Here is an 11811-nt window from a genome sequence, read left to right as displayed (position 1 = left end):
AGACGGTCTAAATTAATTTTTGAAAATATACACACTTTTTAGCATCTGCACCATGGATGTAATTTACCCTTTAATCAATCAATGAGAAACCCTTCAAATTTCTCTTGTCTCTCACAACCTTAAGCTACAACAATGGACATGGTTTGGTTGTCCCCCAAACCCAATTACAATTTGTCCCTTTTACCCAATCCATAAAAAAAAAAAATTTGCTTCTACTTTCACATAAAAATTTAGAAAAGAGTTGTCCAATCAAATATGCCTCTTGAACGGTTTCAAAGCAGACAATCGAATTTTATCATTACATTTTTTTTTTCCATGACAATTTGGTTTACAACTTCTAAACCATCAAACTCAATAGCCTCAAAATTACTTGAATTGAATCAATTGTATCTCAAGCATACATCATATTTCAAGATTCACCAGATACAATAATTTAGATTTACATGCCCAACAACTCTAAGAAAAACAATTTCAAAGAAGAGTATATGGTAAGGCCTACTTGAATTCAGGCAGCTTCCCTGATCTAAAAATGGCGAATTTGGAGACCTGGGAATAAGAAAAACTAATCCCATTTTGATTAAGCAACTCTTCCAGCATCAATTTAGCTTCATCAGGATCATCACTCTCGCATTCAATCTCATAATTAACCCCAAAATCAAATTGAGTTTCATCCAATTCCAATTTCAAACCATTCCACTTATGAACAGCTCTCACATTTCTAAACCCTCCAAGAGACACGAGTTCCATTAGATCAACCCCGAACTCCTCATTCACTCTCTTCAAGATTCTGGATTTCTCGATGGTGGAGAACCGCCATGGCTCCGCGGCGCAAGCGCGGGCGAGGGAGGGGTCTAGGGACTCTTCTTCCTCCTCTATGCGACTGATTCCGGCGGAAATAACGGGTTTGGCTTTGAGGGAGAGGATGGCTTGGGAGTCGAGGTCGTAGAAGCGGAGGCGGAGGGCGGCGAGGTGAGTGGTGGCGAGGGAGAGTGATGCGGTGTCGAAGAAAAGGTTTTGTTGGAGGTGGGTTTTGGTGTGGTAAGGTGAGAGTACATCGGAAAGTTTCTGATGGGCGGTGGAATCCGGCAACCGGAGCTTTACTTCCACTTCCATAATCGTGGAGGGGGAGGCGGAGGGGTTGCTGTGACTGTGGGTGATTTGTGATATCGAAGAGAGTCTTGGAAGATTATTCTTGATCCAACGCGACATCGCGACACATCAATCCAAACGTATTTCCGATAGTTAAAAATATAATTATTTTTTTGGAATACCAAAATTTATATTCTAAAGTACTGTTTATCTTTTTCAGTTTTTTTTTTCAAAGAAATTATTTTGTTTATTTTAGGATTTCGAATGGTATATTTTGTTTAATGTAATTGTTTTTCAAAAAAATGTTTAATTTCATGCACTCATATTAATATAGTTCATATTTTTATGTTTTTTTAATTGTTTCTTAAATTAAGAAAAAAATTTATTTTTCTTAAAATTCCGGAATTGTTTTTTAAATTTCGGACTTGTTCTTGAAATTTCGAAATTTATTTTTTTTTCCCAAAATTCGAAATTTTGATCTGGAATATGAGCAGTTCTCCAGAATTAAGCATTCCAGAGTACTGTTCATATTCCGAAATTTTTGTCGAGAATCCATTCCGAAATTAGTCCAAAAAATATTTTTACTTTGTTTGAAATGTTTTATTCCAGACAAAGCATGACATGACAGGTGTGTTCAATTTGAAAAACAACCTAAGGAAAAGAAAACAATCTAGATATAGGAAAAAATGATACATTTTGTAATATTTTAATTATATTTTAAAATTTATTTATTTGTAATAATTTGTTTATAAATTTATATATGTAATGGATAACTGGGAATAAAGAACTCCCAATTATGGAAATGGGCAGATTGAAATATGATGTGTTAGATATAAGTTTTTTTTTTTTTAAACTTTAATCGCATATTAATTCTTAAAAGTGATACGATTGTGCAATATAGATGGCAATGAAAAAAAAAAAAAAAACCCTTACCTGGTAAAACATTTAATATATATTGCTTCTCTGAAGGAAAGAAGGTAAATATGATTTTAAATTTTATCTTTAATTTATACTCAGTTAGTACTAAAATTATAGTTTTGGTCCCTAAGCTCTATCAAATGATGGTTGAAATATAGTTTTTGTTATAAAGGAATGGTTGGAGTGATACTATATAACATTGGAAAAATAATATTAAGTAAAAGCCTAAAAGAGTATATTGTAATTTGGTCTTGACTTAACATTAAAATTACAGTTTTGGCATCTTGATTTTATATACAGTTTCAATTCATTATAGTTTTATAACGAGGGTTTTTGGTCTTTATTTAAGAATAATGAAATTAAGAAAGGCTACATTACTATGCAAATGCTAATGATATTTTTATAATACTTTTATCATTCATTTTTTTTCAAGCGGTCTCCGTTTGGATGTGAAGATGATTTCATTTTTTTTTTTTATTTGTTTAATTGAACATGTGTTGTGCAATTATAATAGTTTGTTTTTTAGAAATATATGCTTTTAATGATTTTTTATAATTTATTTTCATGTTTGTCTATTACTTTTTATTATTTATTTGATGAAAGATCACCTTTTCTTTTGGCTTTGCAAGCTTGCATATGGTGAGTAACATTGGTGCTTATTCTAGAATGTTTTGGAAGAAATTTGTTTATCATTTACCAAAGATTTAATTATTTGTAACCTTTCTATTACGATGCATACTTATAATAATGTTTAAATATATGAAATAACAACATACTTTTTATTTAGTAAATGATAATATCACTTGATAGTTCATTTGATAATATCAGTTGAAGTTTTTAATCATTTTGATCATTGACTACTTGTATTTGATTTTTATTAACTTTTTTTAAAATTTCCATATATTTGGTGAGAAAAAGTGTGATGAAGTCAATAGCTTGCTATTCAACTTTTTTGCAAATATTGGCATAGTATGTGATTTTTATATTTACTGGTTTCTTAGATATTTATCCTTGTATACTTGATTTTTTAAAATTTATGTTTCAAAGAAGCAACTTAATTTCCTTTGACATGCTTATGCTAATAAACAAAGTAAGATAAATGAGACTAATAAATTGAATATTATAGAAATTGATGTTTAATACATTTAGTTAAAATATATGAATAAATATTGATTGGTCTAATTATACAATATTTCTATTTTTTTTTTTTGTATATTTTATTATATTCTTATAAAAATTATATGATTTAGATCTATGCAAGAGTGTTCATGCATATTTCCTATATTATCTTATTTTTTTAATTTTAAATTTAAAAAAATGTTATATTCATCATAGATTGTCTATATTATTATTTTTTTCATTTTTTCAAAATGTTATATTTCATAATACAGCTTAATCATTTAATCACTAATCTAGATATAAAAATCGTTGTTTATATCTTCAAACTATTATATAAAATTATCTAATTACAAACAGAACATGTAACTATCTTTTAAAATAATTTGTTTGCAAATATATGATTAATTTTTTAAGCGTGTAGTAGACTAGTGTAACAATAGTCGCAATAATCTGTTGGGATTTGGAAGAAACAGACTCCCCCATAAAAACCAACCCAACAAACCTCATTCCAATTCCCAGAATTGGTGAAATCTCGATCAACAAACGAAATGGCTAAAGAGGAGACGTTTATTGGATCGATAGATCAAGGAACAACAAGCACAAGATTCATCCTCTACAATAAGAAAGCTGAAATCATCGGATCCCACCAAATCGAGTTCACTCAATTCTGCCCACATGCAGGGTAAAATCAAATCAAACTATTCTTCTTCGTTTTTCTTTCGTCTTTAATTTTCGATTTTTATGCCTGATAACTCGTAACGATGATAGATGGGTGGAGCATGATCCTATGGAGATTCTCGAAAGTGTGAGAATATGCGTATCAAAGACCATAGACAAAGCCACCGCTAATGGATACAACATTGACAATGGCCTCAGAGCAATCGGAATCACGAACCAGAGAGAAACCACCGTTGTTTGGAGCAAATCCACCGGAATTCCTCTTTACAATGCACTCGTCTGGATGGATATACGAACCAGCTCCATTTGCAGGTTCCTTCTCATCATCTCTTCCCAAATCATTTTTACAATTCGTATCCTTGAATAATAACAGTAAAAAAAATCATCCCTTTTTGCACGTCATGAATTCAACGTTTTTAAAACCGGATTCGATTTTGTATCAGCGAATTGGAGAAAAAGTTATCAGGTGGAAGAACCCATTTTCTGGAAACATGTGGGTTGCCAATAAGCACGTATTTCAGCGCGATGAAACTGTTATGGCTTCTGGAGAATGTGAAGAAGGTGAAAGAAGCTGCAGAAAAAGGCGACGCATTGTTTGGAACCATTGATTCCTGGTTAATCTGGAACTTAACCGGAGGCATAAACAACGGCATCCACGTCACCGACGTGTCAAACGCATCCCGAACAATGCTAATGAACATCAAAACCTTAAATTGGGACAAACCCACATTAGAAACTCTCAAGATTCCTTCATCCATCCTCCCAAAGATCATCAGCAACTCCGAGGTCATCGGTCGCGTCGGAAAAGGATGGCCGTTCACCGGAGTTCCGATTTCCGGTTGTTTAGGCGACCAACACGCAGCGATGCTAGGGCAAGCCTGTAAAAAAGGGCATGCGAAATGCACTTACGGAACCGGCGCTTTCATACTGTTGAACACCGGTGAGGAAGTAATCAAATCGCAACATGGGTTACTGACGACTTTAGCCTTCAAGCTCGGGAAGGATGCGCCCACAAACTATGCCCTAGAAGGTTCAATCGCCATCGCCGGAGCTGCGGTGCAATGGCTGAGGGACAGTCTTGGAATTATAAGCAGTGCGAAAGAGATTGAAGATTTAGCTTCAAAGGTTGAATCGACTGGTGGGGTCTACTTTGTCCCTGCTTTCAATGGGCTTTTTGCACCATGGTGGCGTGAAGATGCTCGAGGGGTTATTATTGGGATTACTCGGTTCACAAATAAATGTCATATCGCTCGAGCTGTTCTTGAAAGTATGTGTTTTCAGGTGAAAGATGTGTTGGGTTCGATGCGTAAAGATGTAGGTCACAGAAATGAAGGGAGGAATGAAAAAGGGGAGTTTTCTCTTAGGGTTGATGGTGGGGCCACTATTAACACCATGCTTATGCAGTTTCAGGTATATTCAAATTCATTCATTAATGACTTATATTTTTTAGACTACTAAACTGCAAAAATGGTCTATGTGGTTTACTTAAAATTATCATTTTTGTCAAAAAAAAAAAAAAAAAAAGTTTGAACTATCAGGTTTAAAGTTTTTATTTTGTTATTTATTTAGTCCAATCTGTCTTGATTTTTTTTTAAATGATTGATTTGCTCTTGTTATATGATTTTCTTTATTTTCTTAATTGTTTTTATGATTTTCAGATTTAATATATATATATATATATATATATATATATATATATATATATATATATATATATATAATAAAATAAAAATAAAAATAATCTCTCTCTCTCTCTCACACACACACACATACCCTTAGTATTCATTACTTTCACCAACCTTCAACCTCAGTTGAACCTTTCATCTTCTATCACCACCCAAAACCACCCTTCTCCGTCTCCATTCCCACCACCGTGACCATCATCAAACCACCATTCCACCTTATACTACCACAAGACACAACCCAAAAACACAACCCTACAACCCATCATTTTCTCCATCAGATCATCACACCACCATTGAAACACCATCGATTGTCATCAACACATAATGGCCACCAAACCACTAGCATCACCAAATCTGCCAAAAAAAAAAGAATAAGAAATTAACCAGCAGATCTGTTCGTCACCCACTTCTCTTTTTTCTCGCCGGATCTGGAGAGACGAAGGTAAGGGCGTCGTTCAACACATACCAGCGCTAGGGTTTGCTGATGAAGATGACGGAGCTAGGGTTTTCGATAGATGATAGCGGCGTTGAAACAAGAATAACCTATTAGGGTTTTCTAAAAACCCTAAGTCACCGCCGCCCTTCGTCTTCTCTGGAACGTCGTCACCAAATCGCTAGGGTTTGCTGATGAAGCGGCGAAAGATGGAGATAGATGAGGCTCGCCGGAAGAACGGTGGTTTACGGATCTGGAGCTTTGTCGAGTTGCAGCGGATTTTTTCAGATCGCCATAAAAATGAAGGTTTGCAAATATGGACAATGACGACAAGATCAAAGCAAGGTTTACAGATGGATGGTGGTAGCAGAGATGATATGTGCTTAAGGTGGAGTTGAAGGTAGTGGTGGCTGACGGCGACCATGGTGGTGGAGTCGACGATAAGGTGTTCTTGAGAACCTTGAAGAACCTTGAAGAACAAATGAAGAAGGGGAGAGAGAGAGAGAGAGAGAGAGAGAGAGAGAGAGAGATTTATTTTAATTTTTTAATTTTTTATGTTTTTTAAGTCTGAAAAAAAAAACAAATAAGAAAATAGAGAAAATCATATAACAGGGGAAAATCCTTCATTTAAAAAAAATCAAGACAGATTGGACCAAACAAGCAACAAAATGAAAACTTTAGACCTTTGGTGCTAGTCCAAACTTTTTTGGACCAAAGTGGTAATTTTGAGTAAACCACAGGGACCATTTGTGCAGTTTAATCTATTTAGTCAAAATTTAAAATTTAGCACTATTACAAAATAGTCATCAAAACCATAGGTGGTTAAAATGACTTACTGTTTTGTTTATTTACCTACTGATTTGATTTTAGTATATAAGGATTTTTTTTTTTTTATTTTACATTACGAAACCGTAGACGAAAAAATGGTCTATTGTTTCCCAAAAAGTAGATTAAAAATGGTCTATTGTTTCGTTCAAAACCTATGTTTTTTTTAGATGAAAAAAAAAACACTAACTATTACTCTAAAATATATTTTTCTTTTAATATATACTAGGTACGATATAGTAATCAAAATACATGAATTAGTAGTCAAAATAAAAAATAAAATAAAATAAAGAAAAAAAAAAGAAAACCCAAAACCGTAGGTGGTTTTTAGACGAACAGTAGATCATTTTTAATCTATTCTTTGGGAAACAGTAGACTTCTCAGAGGAAACAGTAGATCATTTTTTCGTCTACGGTTTCGTAATGAAAAATGAAAAAAAAAAGTTCCTTATATACTAAAATCAAAACAATAGGTAAATTTGCGAAACAATAGGCCATTTTAATCACATACGGTTTCGATGGCTATTTTGTAATAAGTCCTAAATTTTGGCTAAAAAATGATAAATCATTAATTAATTTGGTTAGGTTAGTAATTTTCCTATATTTTTTTGGGTAAAAAAAGTAAAGCATATTGGTCAGAAGTATTTATTACATTTTTTTTTTTAGTCTGATATATTGGGTATACGGGTGGTGAGGCCGGGTGACATAGAGACAACTGCACTTGGAGCGGCTTACGCAGCTGGTTTAGCGGTTGGAGTTTGGAGTGAAAAAGATGTATTTTCAAATGAGGAAAGAATGAAGAAAGATAAGACATTTAGTCCTGTTTTGAATGAGGAGTTGAGGAAGAAGAAAGTGGCTTCTTGGATCAAAGCTGTGGAAAGAACTTTTGACTTGGCTGATTTGTCCCTCTAGTACAATATTGTTAGCATTAGTTTCTCTCTTATTATTTTAAGTAAAGATACTTCTCCATTGGTCTTCATAGGTTAATGTGTTGGTAGATAATACCCAATAAGAATCAAGTACTAAAAATTTGAGGATGCAACAAAAAGTTTCACTGCACTTCTTGGAGTCAACAGTGATAAACAGGAGCTTTGTAAAATGCTCCATGTTGAGTTGAAAATAAGATGTAAGTTTGATTTTTCGCGAGTGTGTGGTAATTCTTTACGGTTAATGGTCATGGTAAATTAGATCAGTAAAAGATGCGGTTGATGATTTTTTTTCCTATGAAACGGGTATTTTCAAGTATTTTATAAATACACACAACATGTTTCAAAATTTTACCTTATAATAGCAATTTAGTTACAGTTTTAACAATTATAGCAAAGTTAACCTGAAAAATCCATAAGCAGTATCAAATCTACCTTTTTAATTTCTTTATTTTTATATTTTTTTGCTTATGAGTAATCACTAATATCAAGTTATCAACTCATCATTTTGAATCAAAGAAATGTTCAAGCGGGGTAAGCTCGATGAAACTTGTAATAATCATATAGCTTCAACCAATGCTAGGAATTTGCAAATTTGTGCCTATTGATGTTCGTTAATCTTTATTTAAAGTGAACTGCAGGTATATATTTGTGTAAAACTGTTTTAATTAGTGTCATTTTATTGGTTTTTGATGGATATACAGATACCAAATATTGATGTTCGATTACCTTACATAACATATATATCTCAATCACATTAGAGATGAGTAAAACAGGAAATGATTTCATGCATGGTTCAAATATATATATATATATATATATATATATATATATATATATATATATATATATATATATATATATATATATATATATATATATATATATATATATATATATATATATATATACACACTGTGTTAAGAAATGCTTTAAAATAATCACAACTTTTACTCCACGGTGCTTCTTTTCAAAAATTTATTTCCCAAATATCCTATAAATAAACATTGAATAAGTGTACTCTAAAAGTGCAGCTGCCATTTTAGCACCTTAAATAAAATCAAATTAGTGTACAAAATATGTTTAGTATGAATTTAGGCATTAATTGCAGCTTGCTGTCATCTGTTCTACTTACAGTTATACACATACTTAACTGTCATATACATACATACTTATCATACACACATAACTATTTCAATTTTGATGGAGAAAAGCTGATCAAGGTAGAAGTCAAGTCATAAAATTTACTATATTATAATTGGAAAACTCAAGATTTCTATATCAACATTTTTTTTTTTTTGCAAACATGGAATGGATGTGGCTTTAGACAACAGAAACATGACAACCAATGAATAACAATTTCCATTACATTCCATCCACTAAACACACATTCTTGATACATTATTACATACCATGAGCATTTTTATAAGAAGAAAAACCTAAACTCGACAATGATTGAAACAAAACTAGAAACTAGCTGGATATCAATCTTCATCATCAGAACTATCATCACTACTGTACTCAGTATCACTATCATCATCAATATCAAGTTGCACATGCCGAACCTGTATCGGTTGCGGTCCCTTCCCATACCCAGGAACATGGACCGGTTGCTGTTGCTCCTCAATCCTAGGAGCAACAGCAACCGAATCCAACGGTGGCAAAGCCACCGGATCCCCCGGCTTCCATCCAGCCGGTGGAAGAATCGGTAGATCCGTCGGCAACTGCACCGGCATCCCCGGCTTCCACCCAGACGGCACCACAATATTCGTAGGAAGCATATCCTTAATCGCCAAATTACCCTCCAACACATTTTCAGCCAAGGGCTCAATCGTAAATTTCTCCTTATCGGATTTCGGTAGCCCCACATCCATGTCAGCAAATAAGTACAACTGTGAAGCACGCATCTGCTCCTCCTGAGGTGCGGGGGGCAACGCCCCCCGCAAGGGGGCCGTCCCGGCCCCAAACTCAGGTGGAGCAAACGTTGTGTAACTTATTCTATGCGCGTAAGATAAAATATCGTTTAAGTTTAAATGTGTGGCAACTGTTGTTGTATTTGAATCTTCTTCATTTTCTTCAACTTTGGATCGTTTTAAACGGCGATAATCGGAATAATCATCGACTAACATGTCGAGAACACGTTCGGATTCTTTAAGTTTGTTAGCAAACGCGAGAATTGCGGAATCTTTGGATCGGATTTCGCGGGTAATTTTTTGTTTGGCGTCTTGGAGGTCGAGGATTTCTTGGAGTTCGGTTACGGATTCGAAGAGTTGGGATTGAAGAGTTGTAAAAAGGGAGATGATTTCTTTGGTGGTGGTGGGAATGGAATCGGTTGGGGCTTGGGTTTGGGTGGAAAGGAATGTGGGAAATGAACCACGGAATGTGGTGAGCCATTGGGTTTGGTTTGGGGAGACATCAAAGAGTTTTGTTGTGAGGGATGACATTCTTAAGAGAATTGATTGGGCTCTTTGGAGTGGTGGAAGGAGGGGGAGGAGGGTTAGGGAGGTGGGGGTTGTTTGTAGATTTGGGTGGAGGTTTGGTGGGTGTGATTGTGGGATTTGTGAGGTGAATTTTGGAGGGGCTGGGGTTTGTAAAGATGGTGAATTAGGGTTTGGGAGGCCTAGCCTAGCGGGAGATTGTATCATCTGGTGAGGTACGTTTTGTAGCATTTTTGGACTTTCTTTATGAATCTGTTTCTTACAAAACCAACACAAAGAAGATTTAATAAAAAAATAAATAAAAAGGTTTAAGATCAGATAATAATGCAGTCTACATAATATGAGTTCAGGAAATCATCATGCCAAAGAGAAAATTCATGTATTTTGTACCAATATAATTCGATGCAATTCCCACAGTAAATGGAAGGATCTGGAGGGGGAGATGGGTTTGGTTGCAGAAGGAATATGATCAAATGGGGGATTAGGAGGGTGTTTGGCTAAGCTTATTAAAAGTGTACATACACTTTCAAATTGTTCCAATTATCACATAAGCATCTTAAGAATAACATCTAGGTTCGATTGAAAATCGAAGCACAAACACATATGCAAGCAAACTGTTACAGAACAGAAAAATTAGAGTTTGCAATCCTTCAAACTCACATAATGAGCAATCGAATAGAAAAACTGTTACGGAATATAACTCATCGGTATTTCATTCAAAATCAATTCACATTTCACATTCAAAAAGGTAAACGACTTTCTATTTTACAGCTCTTTTATGAGTTTGTTATGCATCAATTGATAGAATCAAGAAAACAATCTAACAGAAACCATGGAAAAGAAGGAAGAATGAAAGCTAGGGAAAAACAAATCGACATCAAGGGAGGGCTCGACAGCAGGAGAAAAAATCGATAGCAGGAAAAATTGAACAAAAACGAACCTTAGCTGTTGGGTGCGGCGGTCTCCGGCCGGTGGCTTCACAGGGGAGTAGATGACTAACGGCGACGGTCTCCTGCCGGTGGCTTCACATGGGAGGGCTTGCTTGAGGAGGCAACGATCGGAGGGCTTGATTGAGAACAGCAATTGAGGCGTATGTTTGTGTCGATGTATAGGGTTTAGGTCAAGGGATATATTGGTCCGGTGAAATACGAAGTTTTGATATCATAAATGACTTATTAGACATCTCAAACAGCTATAAGGTGTTGTTTGTAAAAGGTTCTTATTCAAAAACTTTTTTTTCGTTTTTTTTTTTAAATAAATTGTAAGCTTAGCTAAAACCCTCAGGTTGTAGGGCTTTTGGACGTCAGAAATACATAGTTTAAATAGTTGAATCACAATAGTCTGTTTCATAACTCAATTACACATAAAAATAGAATCAATAGTTGAAAATATATCTGAATCTATTTCAAAATGAGACTTATGGTTTCTAAAAATCTGAATTAAGAGTTTATCATAAAACACAGAGAAAGACAGTGTAGATAGATACATACTGACGTGAGGGCTGAAGACACCGATGATAAGAGTTAGGAGGGGTGTGTACTGCGTCAATGCATAACCGATGGATGCATTGAGAGGAGCCAACCGCCATTTATGTTGACTCGTTGTTCGTCAAATGTTGATGTTTTGATGTGTGAATCTTAATTTCGGTTTAGGGCAAAACTGATAAGAAACCATGAAAACAAAAACTTGTTCACCGGAGAA

At 34.5% G+C, this 11811-nt stretch overlaps 2 protein-coding genes and 1 pseudogene across 3 annotated transcripts; 1 reads left to right on the top strand and 2 right to left on the bottom strand.

The window, feature by feature from the left end:
- Positions 1-355: 355 nt before the first annotated feature.
- On the bottom strand, positions 356-1232 carry LOC145045852 (triphosphate tunnel metalloenzyme 3 pseudogene; annotated as a pseudogene).
- Positions 1233-3552: 2320 nt separating this feature from the next.
- On the top strand, positions 3553-7969 carry LOC145045845 (glycerol kinase-like). Its single transcript, XM_078994148.1, has 4 exons — positions 3553-3808; positions 3895-4116; positions 4248-5214; positions 7413-7969. The coding sequence occupies exons 1-4, from the start codon at positions 3675-3677 to the stop codon at positions 7656-7658; spliced, it is 1569 nt and encodes a 522-aa protein (XP_078850274.1). The 5' UTR covers positions 3553-3674; the 3' UTR covers positions 7659-7969.
- A 1042-nt stretch (positions 7970-9011) lies between these two features.
- LOC144997470 (hydroxyproline-rich glycoprotein family protein) lies at positions 9012-11282 on the bottom strand. Of its 2 annotated transcripts, none has more exons than XM_078957382.1 (2): positions 11051-11282; positions 9012-10368 (listed from the first exon to the last, which is right to left on the bottom strand). In XM_078957382.1, the coding sequence occupies exon 2, from the start codon at positions 10339-10341 to the stop codon at positions 9157-9159; it is 1185 nt and encodes a 394-aa protein (XP_078813508.1). In that variant the 5' UTR covers positions 10342-10368; positions 11051-11282; the 3' UTR covers positions 9012-9156. The 2 variants fall into 2 exon arrangements, with proteins under 2 accessions (XP_078813508.1, XP_078813507.1); XM_078957381.1 differs by having other exon boundaries at positions 9012-10362.
- Between the last annotated feature and the right edge of the window lie 529 nt (positions 11283-11811).

The sequence above is a fragment of the Lactuca saligna genome, chromosome 5, assembly GCF_052625555.1.
Source record: "Lactuca saligna cultivar CGN05327 chromosome 5, ASM5262555v1, whole genome shotgun sequence".
Lineage (NCBI taxonomy): Eukaryota > Viridiplantae > Streptophyta > Magnoliopsida > Asterales > Asteraceae > Lactuca > Lactuca saligna.
Note: the sequence above shows the minus strand (reverse complement) of the source record. Positions and strands in the feature narration are given on the sequence as shown.